General features: G+C 30.2%; 1 protein-coding gene, 1 long non-coding RNA gene and 1 other non-coding gene across 4 annotated transcripts in view; 2 read left to right on the forward strand and 1 right to left on the reverse strand.

Annotated features, from left to right (window-relative positions):
* Positions 1–498: 498 nt before the first annotated feature.
* The window catches only part of LOC106677148 (trypsin-1), a 62377-nt gene continuing 38289 nt past the window's right edge, over positions 499–24586 (reverse strand). For both annotated transcript variants that reach the window (XM_014414881.3, XM_014414882.2), the window contains exons 4-7: positions 12097–12305; positions 6898–7094; positions 5489–5546; positions 499–2660 (exon numbers count right to left, since the gene is read on the reverse strand). In XM_014414881.3, coding sequence (XP_014270367.1) covers positions 2542–2660; positions 5489–5546; positions 6898–7094; positions 12097–12305 — 583 coding nt within the window. In that variant the 3' untranslated portion in view covers positions 499–2541. The remainder of the gene's footprint in view (positions 2661–5488; positions 5547–6897; positions 7095–12096; positions 12306–24586) is intronic.
* LOC106677149 (uncharacterized) overlaps positions 16799–24586 on the forward strand; it is a 17317-nt gene continuing 9529 nt past the window's right edge. Inside the window, exons 1-2 of the long non-coding RNA XR_001342555.3 lie at positions 16799–17043; positions 17192–17337. This is a non-coding gene — a long non-coding RNA (uncharacterized lncRNA). The remainder of the gene's footprint in view (positions 17044–17191; positions 17338–24586) is intronic.
* TRNAE-UUC (transfer RNA glutamic acid (anticodon UUC)) lies at positions 22227–22298 on the forward strand. The gene has a single exon. It is a non-coding gene; the product is annotated as a tRNA-Glu (tRNA).

Raw genomic sequence — 24586 nt, forward strand, 5'->3', positions numbered from 1 at the left:
AACAGACTTTCTGCCAAATTTAGGGTTGAATTTTCAATTGAACATAGTCTTTGACTAAAATTCAATTTTCAATGATGAACCAAAATGCTTTTAGCTTTTTCAGAAGTTTCTTTATTACTCAGTACTTAAGTGTATGCAATTTGATAGCTCTCCTTTAATTTACCTTTATATTCTTACTAGAAACAATTGATTTTACCTAGCGAAACATAGGCTTTAGTAATTTAAAAAATAATTTGTTTCTTTATTGTTAAATCCCTTTCACAATGATGCAAATTGTAAATGACGCTCCTTGCAATTTATGTTTTAAATATGTTATCACTAGTAAACATTGATTAAGAAGGTAAACAACATTTAATCCATTTTGTTTCACACCTCTTCAATGAATAATATTCTTCAAAATCAATTAAAAAAAAAATCATTATTCTCTTGATATATTTAAGCACAATACAAACTTATTTAATCTGAAGATAGACAAATCACTCAATGATAATTGTTTCCATATTTTTTTATTATAATAATAACAGGGTATTACACAAACATAAAATTGAATGAATAACAGCAATATGTTCAGTATTATTTACATTATATACATTATTTACATGAAGACTTTATTAAAACATAAAAAAAATACTTCAAAAAACCTGAACTTTATGAATTTGTGATTATAACCTGTCAAAAATGAGTAAAAATAAACAATTCAATTGGTCCCAAAACTATTTTGACAGGAGGAACCCTTCTCAAGCACCAACATTTGACATCGGGTAATGTAACTAATAACGTATCTCATGTTTAGAATATAAAGTTTACACAAAAATAATTAAGTTGCAAAAGGAGGTGTTTAGTTATAAAAAATGGTAACTGACCAAGATAAAACTTTTGCAATGTCACAATGTTTTGTTAATAATGTTTTGTCTTTAACTAACATTCACTTAATACAACTTAATATCAATATTGATTTCTTATGAAAATAAATTTTTAAAAGATTCTTTTATCAATTTATGAAATCAGCTTCATAAAAGCCGGTGATGTCAAAAACTTTAATTCATAAAAACTGTTAGTTAACATGTTTTACCTCCGAATGTCTTCTACAGAACATATTTTTGGATTTATATTACTTTTCATTTTAATGCTAATAAGATTTATCTTAAGTTTAGTTGTGGGAAGTTAAAACAAAAACTCTTAAAAAAAAAAAAAAAAAATGTGTTCAATTAAAACAAAAGAGCAAAAACTCTGTAAGAGACACAAATATTGTAAGGATATAATAGGAAGATTCCAATTATAAAGCCTTGAGTCTCTAAGCTGCTGGCAGATGATACCTGTTGTCTCTGTCTCTGGATGTTTTGTCTTTTTAGTTTGTTGGTGTTTGATGTGCTACATCTTGTTTTCATGGTATAGGTGATTGTCTGTTCTGATACATTGGTAAAATATAAACTGGTGAGTTGTTTGCTGGTAGTTTACAGACTCAAGGCTTTCTGATTGGAGTCTGCATTTTGTATTTTAGCAATCCTCATTGAAGCCTAATTTGTAAAAAAATAAATAAAAAAAGACAAAAAAAAAAAAGAATTGAATAAAAGACAGAAAAAGAATATTTTAGTTTTAATTATTGATTTTCATTATTTATGCTGTTGTTTTGTATTTAGATTTATTAGGTCAACTGTAAATTTGTTTTTAACTTGATAAACGATGAACAATATTAATTGGAGCTTAATCCATAAAAATAAGACGCAATAAAAAAAAAAGTATTTTGACATGATGGCAATTTTTTAAGACTTTTATGTAAATCTCCGTTTAACCGATAAATTCATAATGATTAAACTAATAATAAACATAGAAACAAAATACGATATTGAAAAAATATACTAAACCTTGGAGAAAAATCTGCCCTCTATTTTTAGTAATCAATATTCCATATTTAGCTCTCCAATTATGAGGATCTTTAATTTCAAGATGTTTTTGTGTGGATTGCTTTTTAAAGAGTATATTCATAACGTATTTCTCTAACAAGCAAGTATTGTATGTCGTTCAATATTGAAACCTTTAAATCTTTTTTAGTTCGACTGAGCATAAAGCTAACAACATATTGACAGCTACAAACTTGCTTATTTATAGAACAAATTATGTCCTTCTAATTTATTAAAAAAATGCTCGCTCTGTAATAAATTACAAAAGTTTAGAGATAATTGGAAAATAATTTTGTGTGTTCAACAATAATTTTCATATGATAGCTTTGATTTTGAGCCCTATATCAAATGTCACCTTGTGAATTGAAAAGATAGCAAATATTTTATCCATTTTGTTTTTTATATATAAATAATATTTCTACATAAAAAGTATATCTAGTATTTAACATCACAATTTTCTTATTGATATAAACATCCTCATTGTTTTTTCTAACGTCTGGATCCATAACTTACAATTTTAAAAATGAATAAATATAAATATAATTAAAATATGGCTAGTCGTTTCAGTTTCAGAAACTACAACGCCTCAGTTCTGTAAAATAAGGCGAGTTTGCAGCAAGGCGAATTGATGGACATTTCTTCAGAAACAGGCGCAAGACTCCCTCATATTCCTTTTAACCCAGTTGAGGTAGCTGGTGACCCTGGTGTATACTCCTGGGTATCCAGGCCGTCCGCAACCAACTCCCCAAGAGACGATACCTGTTTCAGGGTAAAGATGATTAGAGATCTCTTGCAAAGTTGGGATGCTCTATGCATTACAAGAACATTAATACATACATGCGGTGAAAGTCTAAAATCTATCATCAGGAGAAAACATCGTTTCAAACTTTTAAGAGAATACAAACTAAATCGTAGGAAGTTGGTCCGGGTTGCGATCAAGAAACGTATAAAAATATCAACAAAAAAATAATAAAAACTAAAAAACTAGCAATAAAAACTAAGTAACCACCTCCCAGTGGAGTGGCCCTCCCCATTCTTTGTACCCCCGACAAGCGGCTACTGGGCCAATATTGTAACCCCGCCTTCAGCGGACCCAGCCCAACCCTTTATAATGCCATATGGGAAAGGAAGGGCAATGTAAATACGTGGACTTTCCTCTGTGTTTATAGTATTTGCTTAATAAATTAAATTAGGAGATAAAGTTATTAGTTACTGACGTTTCGCCCCACATTGACCCCCCATCAGTGCAAAGTCCAGAAAAAAGAATCACTCACACCATCTTCCTACAATCATCACATACGGTCAACAAATAATCTTCCAGGATAAACTAAATAAAATTAGTCAGTTCTCTCATATTTTTTCCCTTTATTTTTTGGCCTGTTTACTTAACATACACGACCAATCTTGAACAAACATTGAGTTTGTTCTTCTCTCTTATGTTGTTTGGTAAGGCAGTCTGTTGATGTAAATTTTCTCTACTCGTACGCGTAAAAGAAGAGTCATTCTAATATCAGCCTCAAGTAGATTTTTTTAAAAAGTTTCTAGTATGATTCCCAACAGGCTTTATTAGACTTGTTCCAACACGAGCTAGCATTATCATCAAACTAGCGTGCGCATTTGGACCGGATCAAACTGCCAACGCATGCGCCAGTTTGATGATAGTTTTGATTCCAATAGGAACTAAACCTTTTAAAATAAAATGCACAGTATGTACGCAGGACGCAGGCCAATCATATAGCTCCGAAACCATATCTTATTATGTTTGTTCCAACAAACGATTTGAGTCAGAAAAGTAGCAGACTCATTCGCGACGACAGAGACGTTTTGACTCTGAGTCAGAAACAAATTCAAACGCTCCGGTTTTTCCTTATCAGATATAAAGGAGGATAAAATTTGATGTGAATAGTTTTAGGTTAGGTAAAAATCTTAAGTAATAACCAGCAGGTCGAATCTACAACATACATCCCAGGGAGCAGAGCTTACCAATGAACGTTATGTGGGAAAAGATGTTAATGAAACTGTAATATATAATGTAGTATATCATATATATGTAATATAAAACTGTAGTACATTCCGACATCCTAAAAAAAAAATAAATTTGATACTTCATCCATTTCCAGGAATCGCTGCCATCTTGGAAAATGGTGCCCAAAATCCGTTTTTATTAAAATATCTTGTATCCTACACACCATAGAAAAAGAAATGGGAATAAAAATTATTTTATTGAAGAAGATAGGTGGCCGTATGAAGTAGATTATAGAAAGATAGTCCGGGTGGCGGTCAATAAAGTTATCAAAATAGTAGAAAAAACACCAAAACATCCACTGGGCTTCGTAAGCGCTAAATGAAAACAAGATATTCTTAAACATTTTTTTTTCTTTTGAGGTTAAATGACTTCCAATTTAATGAAATTTCTTTATTAAAATTATCACTACATGGTACAACGTTTCGGGACCACTGTCCCATATTCACGCACCTTAAACTTCATAATTTCTTCTAAGAAATCATGTCACAATTTGTGCATCTTCACCACTCCTTAGCACAGCCATTACTCTACTTCCTAAACTTCCTACAGAGATAATCCAGAAAACAAGATACAAGTATTGTAAGAAGTGACAGAATATTGGAATAAGTATACAAAGGTAATTAAAAAAAACAAAAATATATTTTTTTGTATATTTTTCTTCTAATTTTTTTCTCATCACTTCTAGCAATGTTTATATCTTGTTTTCATTTAGCCCTGACGAATCCGAAACATTGGCTAAAATTAAATTGTTTTTTCTACTATTTTGTACGTTTATTCACCGCCTCCCAGACTATCTTGCAACTAAGATTATAGTATTTTAAATTCTCGACAACTTTTGCTTAAATAATTTTTTTTTTATGAAATGAAAAGTTATGGAGTCAAATGCACGACTGCCCCATTATCATCTAAAACTGGCATTATTATTGATTAATTAATCTAAGCCTGAAGACTTAATTGTTCAGAATATTGTAGAATTGGTTAATTGAAGTTCGGATCAACCAGGGGTACAAGCAATGAATCACTAAAACGTACGTAGCTATCTAATAAAAACATATTTTTATTTTTTAATTTATTTATTTTATGGAAAAACTAATTTTAATATAAACTCTAAAAAAATTAAATTCAAATATTTCGAAAGGAAATTCAACGTAGTTTGATTCTACCTTTCTTTCAAATTCTCAAAGTTGTATTGTTTTTTTAAAATTCTAAAAAAACTAAGGCGGAATCGGTAATACTATAAGTATGTAAATTTCTTTTGATACAAAATCTAGTTGAATCTCAAAAGTACACTTATTCTAACGGTATTATTCGTTTTCGATAAAACATTGTTTAGTTTCCTTATTATTTGCATCAGGGGAGCCGAATTCAGTTAGTCCGAGATTCGAAAGGTATTTCCAAGGATATAAATAAAGTATATCTTTCCTTCAATCTAAGAAAGAAAGAAGAAATAAAATTCATAACAAGAAAAGATCAAAGACGAAAGAGAACTCAAAAGACTCCAGACATGTCTGATGGCTAGCTTCGCCTAAAATTGGATGAGTGCTGAGAGCAGTCGACTTACCCACTATCTGATACTTCTCCCCTTCACTGTTCACCAAAAGAGGTCCACCGCTGTCACCCTAGATAAAAAAAAATAATAATATTAAGTTTCTATTAATTTATTATCAATTTTATGTGTAATAAATTGAAAAAAAAAAACAACAATTTAATAATTAAATTGATTTATTAAATAGTATAAGTAAACTTTTTAAGGGATTTTATAAAGTTGTATGAATCGATTCAATTAATTTTTGCTTGAGCACTTTATCAAGCATCAAAACTTCACAACTAACCATATCGTACAGGAATACCCATATTTCGCTTCGGGCCATAATCACTTTAGATTAAACCTGGATATATCAGAAACCCTCAGGGTTGCTCATTAAACAATAGAATCAGTATCTCATATTTTAAAATCACAAAATTTATTTTTACAAATACAACATTGAGTAGACAAAAAATGAAACAAAATAAACTTAAACAAAATGTAATGAGGTGTAGATAGTTGACCGTAGATTAATTAGTTGAGAAGATGGTAGGGGGGTGCGGTCAGCAAAAACACAAATAAACCAAAATATGATTCATACCGACGTTTCGAACTGAGTTTCAGGTTTTCATCAGAACAAAAAATGAAACAAATATCATTCAGAGAAACACAACATTAAAAATAAATAATAAACAAACAAATTTGGAAGTTTACATAACAATGAATTGAATAATAAAAAAATAGTTGATTGATAACAATGGAATTAGACAGTAGCATATTTATAACAATGAAAGATGGAATATAATATTATATAGGTAAGAAGATATGTAAGTAGTGTTTAAGAAACTGAAAATTGTATTATTTAGTTCATTTTTCTTTCATATTGTTCAATATGTAGATTTAAAATGTTTAATTTTTTTAGACACTACTTACATATGTTTTTGTTTACATATCTTCTTAACTATATAATACTATATTTAATCTTTCATTGTTATCAATCTGCTACTTTCTAATTCCATTGTTATCAATCAACTATTTTTTATTATTCAATCCATTGCTGTGTATACTTCCAAATTAGTTAGCTTATTATTTCTTTTCAATTTTATGTTTCTATGAATGATGGTTCTTATCTCTTTTATGTTTTTATAGCCTTGATGAAGATCTGAAACTCAGGTCGAAACGTTGGCACGAAAAAATAATTTTTTGTTTATTTATGGTTTTTTGCTGACCACACCCTCTCCACCCCCGCCATCTTCTCCATTCATAAAAAAACTAGAATTCAACTGTAAAGGCGACCAAATAATTTATTATTTTTACAGAAAGTAAACAGAACCTAATTTTTCTGATGTTATCACAAACATGAAAATCCTATAAATCACACATGAAACTGTCCATAAATTAACAAACTCGAATAGACTACATTGCATGCTAGTCGTTATCCAGACCTGACAGGAGTCCTCTTTGCCTACGCCAGCGCAGACCATGTTGGGCGTTATCCTGGAGGGACGGTACTTCGTGGACCTGCACTGCTGCAAGGTCAGGATAGGAACTTGTACCTCTTGCACCTCCGAGGCCAGGCTACCTCCTTCGGAAAGTCGACCCCAACCGACAACCGTACCCACTTTGCCGGAGGGGTCCAAATCTGTAAATTAAGAAGAAGTTACAGTAGTTACATATGCATATACCTACTTGTATATTAAGGTTGTAATTTTACAAATATTTTTATAAACACTATAATGTTAATTAATTAATTTAGCTAACTCAAAGTCGGCTTTGGCTGTTGCGAGGTCCCTTGTATTATCAATAAATCCAATCTAGAAGGATTGGGGCTCCTCTTATCCAACGAACTTACACAAACTTGACTAATTTGTGAACTGTATTTGTTCGCTTTATTACGCCTCTAATTTTATGTTGTACGAAATAACTTTCAACTTAGTTTAATTTTTTTGTATTTTAAGTACGAGGGCAGATGCCAGCTAATGAAATGAAACGATAGACATCTTGACTATGTTCCCAATTAGTTTGATACTGAAAACATTTATAATTTGAACATCATTAGCATGGTGTAATTCAGGCTAATTTTTTTTTGTGTGCGTTATAATATTTAATTTATTAATAAATACTATAATCTTCTTCAGCCTTGGCCAATAAGTAGTTGACCATATTCATACCAAAATCATAATATATGAATATATACCATTAAACAAAAAAAACAAAAACAGAATTAAAGTAAAATTTCGAAGTAAGTGTAATATTAAAATAAAAATACTAACCACACCCATTCCCTAATATGTGCAATATTCACACACTTAGCCTGATGACTGGTGTACAACATTCGAAACAAATATTCATTCATTTGCGTGTATTCTCGGCTGGTGACGAAGTGATTTATGAAGTGATGAAGAAGTATTCTGAAGGAAACTAGAGAGAAAACAATATGACGAGAAATCATTAAGGTATTCCAAAATTTGTTATCATTAATGTAAAAAGATCTGAAGAAAGCCATTCGGTGATAACGAGGACTTACAATACAAACTTGGATGTACTCAGCGAGGTGCAGCTCCCCCCCTCCTCTCCCCTAGAAGTCACATTTTTTTTTTTTAAATTGATTATGAGGGGGGTATAGTCACGTGCTAGAGATACACCTAACTATTTACAATGTTATAAATAAATTTAAAAAAGATAAAATAAAGAGATAAAAATAATAATTCTTAATAAGATAGAAAAGTTAATAACAAATAAAAAAAATTACATTCGTAGACCTAACCAAACAAACCTTTTAATGGGGAAAAAACAACAAGTTAATTTGAAAAAAGGACGAAGAGAAAAAAATAAAATAAAATAGAAGCAATGTCAATAATAGAGTTGATAAATATAGAATTTATAACAGGATGTCCTGTAGCAGCCTGAGCTTCAGTCTTCTGGACTAGGTTGGATTTCCCAAGTTGTGAGTCATTCATAATGAGGGTGGAAGGGCAAGCTCGGTTCCCAGACCCTTCTTATTATTTTATTTATTTATTTTGTAGCAGATCAGTCTGGAGAGCCTTACATGGTTTATACAACCGTTACAATATATAAATATGTATATATATATATATATTTTTAGACTATACCCCCTCCCCGGGTATAGTCTCGTACTAAAGACACCCTAACTGTATACAATGTTATATTTAAAAGAAAAAATAAATAGATAAGAATAATGCTTCTCAATAGAAGAGAAAAATAAAATTAATAACAAAAAATAACGACATTTGTAGATCTAACTAAACAAACAATTGTCCTCTATTGGTAAAAAGAAACAAGTTAATTTGAAAAAAAAGACGAGGGAGAAAAAAAATTAATTAATAAATAATAATAAGTAAAATAGAAGTAGTGTGAATAATGAATTAATAAATATAGAAGTTACAACAGACTGTTCTGCAGCAGCCTGGGCTTCAGTCTTCTGGACGAGGTTGGATTTCCCAAGTTGCCTCCTTTAACTGTCGGTAACTGGGAGTGCAACTTCATGAACCGTTTTTTTTTTGTTTTTTTTTATGTAATCCTTTATCAACTCCATTTGTAATTCCCGATTCAATTGGTCACTTCTTACAAACCAAGGAGCATCCACTGCGATTCTTAGGATTTTATTTTGAAAACATTGTCTTTTTTTTCCTTTCCGTAAAGGGTGTTGACTTCAGAGCCGTACATATGCAGCCTGAGAATTGTTTTAAAAATAAGAACAGTTGTTTTTGGTTTTTATTTGGATTTTCCTTTAAGATAAGGATATATCATTGCTAACTTTGCATAGGTTTGAGTTAGTTTGATGTTGATATGTTGATTTAAACATATCATCTAATCTATTATTAAATTAATTATATATTTACATATACAAATATTATTGTTCGCATTTACAACTTATCCCTTAAATGAAAAGAATTGATTTTTTTTGTTTCAGTAATTTTAAAATTTTTACTACCAATACAAATAGTAATATAATTCATACATTTTAGTTAGGAGAAAATATTTGGTAGGAGTAAAGACATTTATTTATTAATGTTTGAATTGAAGCGTATGTGAACGTGTGGAAGCAATATATATCATGTGCTATCATTGATGTTAATGTACTCAGGAATACACAGTGAATTGTTTTCAGGTTGTTCAAAAAAGCACTCAGTCTTCCTAAAATTGTGTTAATATTTTCATACTCTAAACGCCTAAAGTCTAAGTAATTGATAATAAATTTTAAATATACTTAGACATTTATACCCGCATATTAAAGATTATATACAGAAAAAAGTGAAAATTATAAAAACAAAAAAACAAGGTCTCGTGGAAAGTACGGAGGCCTATAACTTTCCCCATTTTAGAGAAATCCTTTAGTGAAACCGTTGGATTTTTTTTCCCTACTCTATTATATAATTTCCTATTAAATAAATTTGTGAAATAACAAAATATTTAATTTAAAATTATTATTATATAAAAATTCTAGACGTAACAAGTTTTGAAAATTTCGGTTAAGTTAAGTTGTAAAAAAAATACAGGATTGTGGAGCAACATTTCCTATATAAATAAAAACCAAAAAAAGATATCCTGTTAAAATGAATTACATCAATTAAATAAAAACAAATAACAGTAATCAGTGATGGCCTTTGAATTTTGAGGATGAGTCGGTGTAGATCTTGTAACTTAAAAGAGTCAGTGTAAACCTTAGAGCTTCCTGGAGGAGTCGGCGTGGACCTTAGAACTATGTTGAGGGATCGTTGTGTACCTTAAAACTTCCTGGGGGAGTCAGCGTGGACCTTAGAACTATGTTGAGGGATCGTTGTGTACCTTAGAACTACGTGGAGGAGTAGGTGTAGGACTTAGAACTTCATCAAACAGTCGACGTGGACCTTAGAACTACGTGGAGTCAGAGTAGAACTTAAAACTACATGCACAAAGATTTTGTCAATTAAATTTTATGAAAAATTATTTAATGATTGTGCCTACACCGAGAACCTGTGTTTGACTTAGCCAATATTTCTATAATTTTTTTTTCTTTGTTAAATTAAAAACTTTTATAAGTAACTGTCACGTTTTAGGCAAATGCTAAAAACATCATTTAAAAAACTTAAAGAAATAAAGATATTGTTCTATCTAAAGAAATTATTATTAAAATTTTACTCTTCTATTGTCCATTTTCAAAAAGAAAATACATATTAGATCTCCACGGTCCATCCCCTGTTTCCTTTGATCTTGTAAATATTTCATTGAACACTAGTAATAAGATTCTTCTTTCAGTCGTTTTTCTCAGTTCGTTTGTCAATAACGTTAGTTCTCTCTTTGAAACAGGAACACGTGGCAGGCTTCGAAATGAGGAAATATTTATTGTAGGCCACTTGAATAAAATATTAAATTTTATTTTCAACCAAATGCTATTATTTATAATAATATTATTTGGTATGAGATTCCATCAAATATCCTAACAATACTAATTAGCTATTTATTAACAATTATAATGAAGGCCTAACAAACACAAATAGAAGAAGAGCCGGTAAGAAAAAAAAGCAGTTATCTCACACCAAGTTTTGATTATTTTAATGAAAACTATGTATAATTACTATTCAAAACTGATGAGTTTGCTAAGTATAGGTAGGGGGAATAAAAAATGGCGGCTGTTTCAAACCCTTAATTTTTCATTCGGAGCTGTGTATGTTAAAAACTACCAAAAATACTAGAAAATCTAAAAGAACATTATTTAAAGAAGAGTAAATTTGATGAAATATTAGCCCTAAAAGAGCTATTTACGTCCAATAGTTCTCGAGATATAGATAGCCTTTTAAAAAGCAACATTTCATAAAATTGTACTGAAGTATCAGTTGTTAGTTATTTTATTTTGAGAAATAAAAGATATAGTATAGATATAGATGTCTATTAGTACTCAAATTAAAGCTAATTTAACGTAATATACAGTAGTTTATAATCTTTACCTTCGTAGGAATAGTAGTTTTCACAATATTTCTTATAATAAATTAATTTATAGTTGTTCGGACAATAAGTTTGATTTAAGAAAAACTTTATTTCAGAAACCATAGGACGTACAGATGTCTGCTAGCTCTCAAATTAAAGCTAATTAAATTTACTATATAATAGTTAATAACGTTTATCTTTTTTTTTATGATATTTGACAAAATAAACTCACAAAAATTCGCACTTCGTACGTGTTGTACGGTATCCCCAAATATTCGTTTACGATGGTCTAAGAATGATTAAGTAATCGAAAATGCATTAATCTTCCTTATAAACAGATGAATAATTTTAATTAGTTCTTAGCAATAAAATAAGGTAATAATATTTGTATTTTGTATAAATAAACACAGTTTGCCTTAGGTGCAAACTAATACAAAGAACGTATAGGAATGGTCAGGGTTGCGGTCAAAGGAGAAACAAAAATAGTTTACAACTATTTATTTTCCAACGTTTCGCCCCACTTTGTAGGGCTTCATCAGGGCTAAAAAGATACAAAATTATACAATGATAAGAATAAAATACAAAGATAAGAAAATAAATAGCTGTAAACTATTTTTGTTTCTCCTTTGACTGCAACCCTGACCATCTTCCTATACATCAATTTTTACGGTCAACTATATATACATATATATAATACAAAGAACACTTGTCCATACCTGAAGGAGGTAGGCAGACTGGCCTAATACTCTTGGAGAAAGCCACGGGTTTCCTCAGCTTCAGCAGGGCGATGTCGTGGTTGTAGGAGTTGACGTCGAAGTTCCTGTGCCTTATGATGGCCGACACGGCCCTCATGATGGCAGGTGCGTCCGTTGTCACGTACTGGTCGTGGTCCCCGAGGATCACTCGGATCTTAGACCTTTTCAACCTGTCCGATCAAAGGAATTTTGGAATGAAAATAATATTTAATAACAACAAATTCTTTATTTATAATGGGATAAGTTCCTTTACAATAATAGAACAAAAATATATGATATGTTTTAGAACAGCGGTGGCCAACTTTTCTGTATATAAGTTCTACTTTTTATCTTATAAGCATGTCACGATCGACTTGTCGTTAGCGTAGTCTAAGGGGGAAGATGGGGTGTGAAATGCATAAAAATGTTTATACATTGTGTTTCAGTATCAGGTGCATTCCAGCGAGGTAGGAGTGGATAAATAACATATATGCTCAAAACTATTTTTTATTTTTTAAATCACTTATTACGTTTTCGAGAAATGAAGAAAATAAATTTCTAGACCCAAATTTTAATAACAGCATTGCATACATGCGTTACCTAAAAAATTCAGATTTTTGCTAACTTAAACTGCGATTTAATTTTTTTTATCAACTTCAATGTACAAGTTGTTGTACTATTTGTTCGTAAATATGAAAAAGTTGTTAAAAAGCTGCACAGTATGACTGATAATCTGATTTGAATATTTTACTTTCGCGTTTTTTTTTGTTTTTTTTTGGGGGGGGGAGGTCAGGAAAATGTATAATAAAAGAATATGATTTATTTTTTTCTAATCTATCAATAGCTCGCTGAGTACATATCACACTGAAATACAGATATACGGCTAATCTACTTACGTAAAAAATAACAACAATAATTATATAACTGCAACTATATGATTTTTACTGTCGTACTAGCTCTTGCTTGATAGTTGATATTAAAAGTGGTGTCAGTGAAGCAACTGTCGTGTTAACTATTTATATCGTACTGTTTCCGTTATTCCGGCAAATTTTTTAGCCAACACCATGGTGTAACTACTTTATAGTCACAGCCATGACAAAATTCATTGCCGGTAATATCGCACAGGGTCTGACGTGATTTTTAATAGTACAAGTATCAATTGCCCAGCATTGTGGCAGATTGTAATATTAATCAATAAATAAAAATACATAAGATAAAAAAAAAATAGTACAAGTATTGGAGGTTGACAAATAGTCGCATTATCTGCTACATTTAACTGTCATATGTTATTGGCTTGTAAAATAAGTTCGTAGCGTTTTTCAATATTTCGATTTAATCCTCTCTGTGTTTATAAAATCATATTTACTTGGTCAATAATGTTTACATATTCTAAAAAAGGATTAGTTAAGGTGCTTTTATGCATCAGTTTCAATCGATATTCCTTATCTTTAAGTGGTATTTTACTTGCTCAAAATGGAAGAGAAAAAAATTCATTTTCGTTATTTAATGATTTTTTTTTTATTTCCGAAAAGGAAAATCCGCTGTACAGACGATTAAAAAAATTTGCAGTGAGTATAGTGATGATGCATTAGGAGAAAGCACCGTCCTAAGGGGTCTGCTCGACTCAGAAATGGAAATTGTGACTTGGAAGACGCAAAGCGCTCGGGTCGTCCTTCACTGTTGATGATGACCAAATTTAAGCATTGGTCACAGAAAACCCTCACACTACGACGCAGAAACGCTTAACATACCTCATGCAAGTGTCTCAAATCATTTGTGTCTCATAATCGCAAAGCCATAGTTTTCCATCACGATAACGCCCATCCTCACGTGTCTTTGCAGACCCGGCAGAAAATATTGGAGTTTGGCTGGGATGTGATCCTTCACCCTTCCTATTCACCAGACCTTGCCCCAACAGATTTTCACTTAATTCGGACCCTTCAAAACTCTCTTTACGGAAAACACTTCAATTCGCTCAAGAACTGCAAAACGCATAGAGAGCCATAGGGTAAAATTTTTTTTAAAAAACAACATAATAATTAATAAATAATAAAAAAGAATGACCAATCATAAAGTAATTTGTAGGTCCTAAAAAAGAAAAATGTATACTTAATATATTAATAACTTAGAAAATAAATTGATTTACAAATTAAAAACATAAATTACAGGAAGATAGTCCGGGTGGCGGTCGATAAAGGTACAAAATAGTTGAAGAGATCTATTTATTGTTAACCAACGTTTCGTCTCACTTTACATATTGTTATATTAGGTAAGAGATTAGATGTTTTTGTCAGTTTACTTATCTATGTATTATAATTAATCATACCCTTCCTATTGGTTAGCAGAAGAAGTTGGAAAATGCTTTACCAGACTTTCCGTTTCTCAACCTCCTCAGTTGCCTTCTTTGTTTCAATCTGACGGTACTTCGCCCTATGTTTATTTTTTATTTTTATTAATTTTCATAATATTTCTCTTTTACACCATACTATACCTCACCTATGCCATATTTACTTTATCTACCTCTTTACCATGATTACAACTAGTTCTAACGAGTATTTTTCTATAATTTCTTAGTCCAGATCTGTATTTGGAATTCTCTCACATCAGTTTGTATTTATTAGTAACTAGTTTGTAGTCCACCTATACTTATACATCCTTAAATTATTATTATTTATTTTATATATTTTAGAAACAAAACCAAACAATAGCTTTAAAATGTTCTCTTTTTTAATGTTCTGTCATTTCTTACAATGTTTGTATTTTGTTTTTTTCATTTAGCCTTGACGAAGCCCTGCAAAGTGGGGCGAAACGTGGTTAACAATGAATAGTTTTCTTCTACTATTTTGTACCTTTATTGACCGCCACCCGGATTATCTTCCTACAATCTACTTCAGACCGTCAACTATTTTCTTCCTAAAAATATAATTATTTACACAGATAACATAGCAGTTTTTATATAATGTGTATGTGAATGTGATAACATATGTCTATTTTAATTATATTGGAACTGGATGGTAAAGAAATGATGGAAGAAACGAGATTGGAAGGTACTGGTACGGTAATGATGGGGGGGGGGGGACAAGTCCGACAAGCGTGCCTATTGGTCCTTTTTGCCATCCCCAAGGCAGACCAATGAAATGGATCTTTTATGTATCTTATTCCTCTATATTGATCCTTTTCCACTTTCTAATGAAATTTAAAAGGGACGCCCAATCTATAGAGTAAGCCTCATTTCCTTTAATTCTATCAGAGCCTAAAAGCCTGTGTCTTAGTAATGCCTACCTACCACTGTCTGCTGTGTAATGTAAGGCAGTCTCTGGGGCCTGTCAGCATAAGCAGCAGGTTTCATCATGAACTACTCCACATATCTTAAGATGTCTTTTAAGTCTGCAGTGACCTGTAAGGACTCCTATTAATAATCGAAGTCCATTTCTGTGTGGCCTAGCAGCCACTTAGTTTTAGAAGTAGAGGGTTTAGTTATTAAAACCTTGGCCTGCCTCAGCCCTATAAAGTCCCTCCACTCCTTACCTGCTTTCTTCCATATCCAATCAAGAACTACGTTTCTCTTATGACTTTTAAAGATGCCTAGGAACGGTTCTGGCCCTATAGGAGGGTGCTCAGCCCCGTTTATAGTAAGCTGATCAGCTTTTTCATTACCTGTGATTCCCTTGTGCCCTGGGACCCACACAAGCTGAAGCTTCTTTAAGCACGCTAATGATTTTAAGGCTTGTTTACACTCTCATACCAATGTAGTGGTGGCCCTAGGTGAGTACAAGGCTTGAAGGGCAGACAGACTATCTGAGATGGAGATGCCAGTCCTTTTACAGCTAGTGACTTCAGAGAATAAAGCTGCTGACTAGATGGCAAACACCTCTACCTCAAAGACATTCGCGTGCTTGCCAAGTGGGAAGGTTAGTTCTATGCCTAATTCTTCTAAGATCGGAAGGATACTGGAGTGGTGGATAGAAATAGGACGGCCGTCTGTAGCACAAGGAGTTGAGGTGTAGGTCTTTTCAACATAGGAACTGCAGCGGCGCCGGTTTGAACCGTGCTTGGGGGGTCGACTTTTATTTCTTTGGTAGTCTCTCGAAATGAAAACGAACCCAACCATGGGATTTAAATAGAGTGGTACTCTGTAAGTTACCCCCCGTTAGTAAGAAATGACAAGGAAGAGGGTCATAAAGAAAAAAAAAGGATGGAAATAGAAAAGGAATTCCATACAGAAAAGGATCTGATTAGCAAAGATCTGTCAAAAGCGGCAGTTCGGTGAGCTGTTCTAATGTATTAACAGGGAACAGGTATCGCGGGTTTATATTTAGTTCATTTTCTTACAAAAACCATGTAAAGCCACGGTTAAAAAAAATAACTCTTTACTCTTGAATTTAATCGTTTAATATTTAATGTTTTATATAACTTGTATTTAATATTTTAACTAAAGATTATTTATGGATTACCTACAGATGGACCTTTACTATTACTTTTCTGGCCAAGACTTTGGTGAGAAGAAAGGGTTATAATGAAATAAGCAATAATAATACATTTATTGGTTTTTGCCTATTTTCTATAAATTTAATCGGCCTTCATCTGGAATAGAAGTAAAACAACTAATAACAAAAACGATAACAATATGTTATACAATTACATATTGTTATCGTTTGTGTCCATTTTAAATTTTAACATTTTAAGTAGAAGTTGAAGTTGAAATTAAGGGGAAAAAATATTTCACCAATTTTAATTAATGAACCAAATCTTCCACGTTTTAATTAATCTGTCATCCTCAGGAACAAAAATGTCAGTAGCACATTTCAGTACATACATACTCAAACATAAGGTTATTCAGAAGGCCGTGAAATAACCGTCACGAGTTCGTATAATTAAAGCCATCTTGAAACCCTTTTATAACCTCCTCTGACTTAGAAGTGTGAGTCTGTGAGTATGGAATGTTAACAAAAACGTATTACAAATATTTATTGAAATGATTTTGACTTTAAATTAAAACAAATTTACATTCCCTTTAATGAAATTTCATATATTAAGAAATGCTAGATTTTGAGGCAGGCTTTTTACATGGTTGTAGATAGTCTCTCCTGGATTAGTTCTAATCGAAGGAATTACGACTTGCAGAGCTACATTAAAAATAAGATGAGACAGAGGATAACCATGTCTCAAGCCATTCTCCACAGGGAATTTCAGGGACAGTGAATTTCCATCCTTAACTCAAAGGTTAGTACCTATTAGGGTCATATTTGTCAAAGAGGTTGCTTAATAACATATAGTAATTTTTATATCTTGTATGCTACTTACTAAATGTTCTTAGAAATAAAAATAGTTGGAAACGTTTCTTATACGTTTAAAAAATGGCAGTCTTTTTTTCTTTGGTTCTATAGGCCAATTACAATAAATGCAACTAATTGGTAGTTTCTTATAAAATAAAAAGTTATGAATACCTATGATCACATCCATCTTGAAACACTGTTATAACCTTCTCTACCTTGGAAGTTTGAGTCTGTGAGTATGCTTGTAGGAAAGAGTATAATAGAGGGGGTAAGCTGGTAGAAAAAGTGAAGACAAAAAGCCGAACGTTATATGCCCTCCAGGGGCGTGGCTCTGGAGTAGGGAAAGAGTACGATGATTACAATGACAGACATTCCGATTAACCTTAACATAAAACTTCCCTTCGTAGGCTTGGCCTGTTTGGCTTCATGCTGTATGCTGTATTAACCGAAAGGTAGAACATTTGGTTTATTAATTAAAATTTATAAATTAATTTTGCCTTCAAATGTTTTATAAATTTACATTTACATTGAAGAAATTTCATATAAATAGAAAATGATAATGTGGTATATATGATTATAGACATACATTACATAAACCCTACAGAATATGATGATACAAATAGTAATAAATTAAAAAAAATAAATGAAAGAGAGAAATGAAATTAGAAAACTAATTTATAAATTAATAAGCATATTAACGAAAATGTTAGATTAATCATACAATAGATAGCAACGTGGTTTAAAATAAACACAATCTCGTCTACACCACATGTATATGTTCTATTTATGTGAATAATATTCACACCTAATTTTCTTGTTATCATTGTATCCGTGATGAAGTTAGGCTAAGTGGGTAGAAACGTATGCAAACATTAAATAGTAGAAGAGCCAGGAAGAAAAAAAGGCTGTTATTTCACCCAAAATTTTGATTACTTTAATGAAAACTATGTATAATTACTAGTCAACACTGATGAGTCTGCCAAGTATAGGTAGGGGGAATAAAAAATGGCGGCTGTTTCAAAACCTTAAAATCATTAATTTTTCATTCAGAGCTCTATAACTTAAAAACTACCAGCAACACTAGAAAATCTAAAAAGAACATTATTTAAAGGAGAGTAAATTTGCTGAAATATGAGCCTTAATAGAGAGCTATTTACGTCCAACATTTCTCGAGATATAACATTTTAAAAAGCAACATTTCTTAAAAATCTACTGAAAGATTAGTAGTTAGTTAATTTATTTTGAGAAATCTATTTCACAGGAACTACGTGACGTATATATGTTTATTAACACTCAAATTAAAGCTAGTTTAACGTACTATAAATTAGTTTATGACCTTTTTCTTCGTAGGACTGATAGTTTTCATGATATTTCTTAAAATAAATTAATTTATAGTTGTTCGGACTATAAGTTTGATTTATGAAAAACATTATTTCAGAAACCATAATACGTACAGATGTCCGCCAGCACTCAAATCAAAGCTAGTTAAATTTACTATAAAATAGTTTATCATGTTTATCTTTGTAGGAATAGTAGTTTTTATAATATCTGACAAAATATATTCGTAAAATGTTAATTTCTGGTTGTTCGAATAAAATGTTTGATATTTAAAAAAATATATCTCTAGAACCATAAAACGTATATATGTCTGTCAGCACTCAAAATGAAGTAAATTTAACATACTATGAAGTAGTTTATGACACTTTTCTTCGTAGGGGTAGTAGCTTTTATGATATTCACATATGAATATAAATTTGGCTAATGAAAATTTGTTCGAATAACTATAAATCAATTTGTTTTATCAAATTTCATGAAAACTACTACTCCTGCGACGATAAGTGTCATAAACTACTTCATAGCCATAGCTCATTAAACTAGCTTTAATTCGAGTGCAAACAGACATCTGTTCGTCAAATGGTTTTTGAGGTATAGATTTTTCAAAATAATTTCACTAACCACTGATCTTTCAGTACGTTATGTACAATATTTTTATGAAATATCACTTTTTAAAAAGCTATATCTCGAGAACTATTGAACTTTAACTAAGGCTTACAGTTTAGAAAGTTTACCCTATTTTAAATGATGTTCTTTTAGATTTTCTATTGTTGTAGGTAGTTTTAAGATATAGAGCTCTGAATGAAAAATTAATTAATTTTAACGTTTTTGAAAAGCCGCCGTTTTTTATTACCCCTACCTATACTTGGCCGACTCATAAATTTTGACTGGTAATTATACATAATTTTCATTGAAGTTATCAAAAATTGGGGTGAAATAACTAACTTTTTTCTCTTATTGGGCTCTAGTACTTTTACTTTCAATGTCATCTCTCCTTATCTATATCTCGATCGGAGACAGTTTTTCCCAAACTAAGGTGAGCCTACCCCTTAAGTTACGGCAAGAATATGATGGGGGATTCTAAAAATAATTAGATGAGGGCTAAATTTATATAAATAAATAGAAAGCGCAATCCTAGTGTACAGACTATTTAGAAATGATTTAAATCAAAACCCAGAAAAAAAATTAATGAGTTGTTTTGAAAAACTCTTCCTTATTCAATTTCTTTATTTTAATCCATCATAAACAACGTTTCGGGGTAATCTAAAATATAAATTAACACAATTCATAATATGCATACAACAATTAAATTAACTAACCACAATTTTTTTTTAAAACTAATTACCGTAATATAATTAAATCCTCATATTTTATAATTAAACTGTTCTCCTTAGTTAGAGTTACGTATAATAGTACAAATAATCATATTGCTGTCAGTTTTTTTTAAAAAAATAATAAATAAAATTACATATGTAAGAAATAAGGAGAAATCGAAAACCATTATATAAGCAGAACTTGAAATAAGTTTACCCTTAGACTAAAATAAAAGAAATAAATAGAAAAACTTTGTGTTCGGTAATTGTTGTATGCATATTAGGAATTGTGTTAATTTGTATTGTAGATTGCCTGATGATTGAGGGGGAGGGGGTGATTGCCTCAAAACGTTTTTTATGACAGATTAAAATAAAGATATTCAATAAGGAAGAGTTTTTCACAATAACTGATTATATTAAATGAAAACGTCCAGTAAAGAACCCATAATATTTTTTTTAAATAAATAAATTAATTAAAGTATTGATTACGTTAATGTCCTCTTTTATTCTTATTTTTTCTGTAATTTCTTTATGATCTATCACATGTCTGTCACGTGACTCTTAATACTCTCTATGGCCTGAAATTTCATTTTCCAATGACGAACGAACTTCATTGAGTGCCTCCCAATAAGAGATGACATTTGAAAACAATGGTGACCGGGACGAAGGTCAACATTCATCACGAGAATCAACAGTCATCTCAGTCTCAAATGAAGAAGTGCCGCCTCTCTTGATTACCTTGTGTAACAACAATTATTCTTTCATAACTTCATCTCATATAAATTTCAGTTTCCAAGACTATTTCTAGGGACTAATAGTAGTTTCAAAGGGCAAGAAATATTCTAGAAAAAGTATGCAAGGAAATTGGTGTAAAACACAGTTTTCTCTAGGATAGGACAAAAAAACGAGTTTCTAATTACCTTGAACAAACAGAAGCAAACCCTGGATAAATTTTAACTGAAAATAATATTTTGTTTTAAAGGGCATATTTTAACTTTAGGAGAAAATGTCCATTAAGTATCATCACGACTTATTTTTTTAATTTAAACCATTAGCGCTACCAGTTACCGTGTTGCGGAGTTTGGCAAACATTAGCTATAATTGAAACTAATAGATAAAATTGCCATGGATACGACTCTTATTAATGAATGAATCATTGATAAGTAAATATCGTATCCATGACCATATTGATTTCAACTATAGCTAATTTTTGCCCAACTCTGCTGTGTGGTATTAAAATTGGAGTAGTAATAAGGAATTAATGTGGAACATTTCTTCATGTTTTACCTAAAATGATTTGAGTAGTATATCGTAAATCGGCTTTCGTAAACCAAAATCGATTTTTTTTTCTAATTTTACCAAACATAAGTTGTATTACAGAAGAATCTAAACCTAACACGGAAACGCATTTCTGGTGATCCTAAAACAGTTACTATGTACCTAATTATTTTCTTTAATATGAAATTTTAGTTCAATTTATCTTTAATGATTACATAGGGAAAAAGTATGAAAAAAACCTCTCTCGTAGTTGGAATATTATTTTTTTAAATTTTACACCTCCTCAGAAGTGAAATAAAAAAAATATTTTCAATATTTAGAATACAATTATATGTTGATTAAAATCATCATTTTGGTTATTTAAAGTTTATAATACTCGTCTATTTAACAATTAGCTCTTTTTTTTTTTTTACCTATTCAACCAAAATCTAATAATTTGTTATTAGTTAACAAATTATTTTACCTTTAATCTCATATAAAAAACTAGTAAAAAATTGTTTTAGTGGAAGAACTATGTTGAAGTCAATTTTGAAACTCGGGATATAAAATGAAAGTTTTAGTATTTTTTTCTCCCAGCTCCTAGGAACCAATGTACTAAACAGTTTGTCATGAGAGGTTTCTTAATTGAAAATAAACAAGTTTAAACGAAATCAGTGAGGATACATATTCTTTTCTTTTTAATTTAAGCAAATTAATGAAAAAAGAAACGAAGTACTAGTGGGTGACTAAAAGACTTGACGTTTTAACTAATATTGTTGCATGCCCCGTCATATCGATTTAAAAATGAATCCAAGTTCATAATTTAATTATGTTATTGTAATTTATGAATTAAATTTAAAATGCTTAATAAAGTACATAGCTTATTCTTTTCTGACAGCTAAATATTAAAAACTGTCATAAACCGACGTGATCCGGTATGGTCTAGTGGCTAGGATACCTGGCTTTCACCCAGGAGGCTCGGGTTCGATTCCCGGTACCGGAATAATTTTTTTCCTCTAAAAATTCAGAATAAATTGTTTAATTATTATTATAATAGGTAACGGGTTTTTTTTTTTTTTTTTTTTTTAAGATTTGATACAAAAATGTTATTTAGAAATATTCCAACTTTATGGGAATTTCATCAGTTTTTAAAGACTTGATAAAAAATTTGAATAATCATATATTATTTAATAAGAGATAACAGGATTATGTAAGCTTTAATGGCAATGTAATAATAATATATAAATAAAATAAATAAATAAAAATTAATCATTTAGAACGCATTCATTATGTTTGAATATAAATTTAAGGAGATAGGTGTAATGATGTAAGATAATGTCAGAAATTAAAAAAGAGCATATATTGTACAATACTATTTATAATTGTAATATTTATACAAAATATTTTGTAACCCAGGGAAGGCAGCAGGTGTACAAACTAGACTATTAATTTTATGTCCAAATATGAATGCTGGAAACTAATATTTCAATTTTTAATTGACTTTTGATTACTGTAGCCTTTTAACTGAGTTTGATATTACCTTAAAAAAAATTCGCACCATAATATTCTGTTCTTATTCAATGCTGAATCATACATACAAATATAATAACAGCAATACAACTCCATTGTTTATTTGAATAGGCAATAAATAAATTGTTGTTTTTGTAATAAATAATCAAGAACTAAAAACAAAAACGCAATTTCAATAGATTAGTTGCATAATTATTGTATTATTTTAATTTACATTGATTTTCGATTGGCTGCAATTGCCGTTCTGATTTTGGTTTTATTTTATTTTGAAAATTTTTTATCTTTATTTCAATATTTGTTATTTCCAAAAATTTACAATTACTGGTATTAGTTTAATTTAAGAAATTACAATAATACCTAATATTAAAACCTAAAAAGAACAAAAAACAATAACCTAAACATTAACGTGTTAATTGTTAATGATATATATTTTTTTCAATCATTCTGAGTATGTACCTGTATATTTCATTTCTACTCAGCTTTTGTTTGACTAAATAAGTAGCTTTTGGGTCATTATAAATGAAATTGCCAGAGAAAAGCGCCTCTATGGCTCAAATTTTTATATTTTTTTGCATTTTAGTTAAACCAATTAAGTACATAACAAATATATTTTTTTCATATTTTTTACAATAATTTTTTATTATTATTTTTAAAATTAAGGAAATATTTTTTAAAATAATTTTTTTATATTATTTTTAAAATTAAGGAAATATTTATGTTGAAATATTTCATCATGTTTTGGTTTATAAAAGTACTCCTAGATTTACTGACTTTGCTAGAGGGGTGTTTTATAGGTTATTGTTCTTATTCAGTCCGTTTATTTGATATGTAACCATGAAAACTCAAAACAATAAAATTGTTTCCACTTGTTTTCAAAATTTCTGATTTAAATAAAATATAGATCTTAAGTAGGAGCTATAATTCATCATAGAACAAGAATGAGAAACCTAATTCTCATTTGCCAATTCAAGGATAAATAGTTTATTAAATTTTATAAAGCATTTTTTTAAATTTATAATTGAAAAGGTAGCCATCAAGTGTTCTTGGATAAAAGATTTACTAAATACTTGGAAAAATATTATCTGGCCAAAATCTTGTATAATTGTCAAAAGATATCAGGTTTGGAAAAAAAAAAGAAAAAAGATAAATAGAGATTTCCGCAATAATATAACTGAAAATGACTTGTTCCATTCAAGTGGTAACTTCCTGAGAAATAATTAGAATTAAGTTCATGCTATAGATAACTGATAAAACGCCCTTTAAGAAATAAATGATCGAGTAATCAGGCCTGCTAAAAAAAAAATATCTAAACCTAACTGATGTAAAGGATTGCTTCTAGCAAAATAAAAGGAGTTCTGTAAATAATAATAATGAATATTATATATTTGTATATATTTTTCAAGGGCACTATCTTTTGTAAATTACATATTTCTTTCATAAATTATACAGGACATAATGTGCTTCATATTATTTAGTAAAGTTTTTATCTCATTATTTTCATATGAGTTTCATATAACTATATATAACTTCATATAAGTTTTTATCTCATAATAGCCATTTCAACTGAAAATTAGGTTACTCATATGTTCATGTTATGAATGATGAATTATTACACATACTTAACATATATATAACATATTAGACTCTGATAAATCTCAAATGTAAAAAAAAGCAATTCTCCCAGAGGAAAATTTTAAAGTATGAAGACCAAGAAAATTAATAATAGTTTTAATATTAATAACTTCAGATTGCTTAAGAGAA

Source organism: Halyomorpha halys, unplaced genomic scaffold (genome assembly GCF_000696795.3).
Source record: "Halyomorpha halys isolate HHAL.00 unplaced genomic scaffold, Hhal_1.1 Scaffold88.1, whole genome shotgun sequence".
In the NCBI taxonomy this organism is placed as follows: Eukaryota; Metazoa; Arthropoda; class Insecta; order Hemiptera; family Pentatomidae; genus Halyomorpha; species Halyomorpha halys.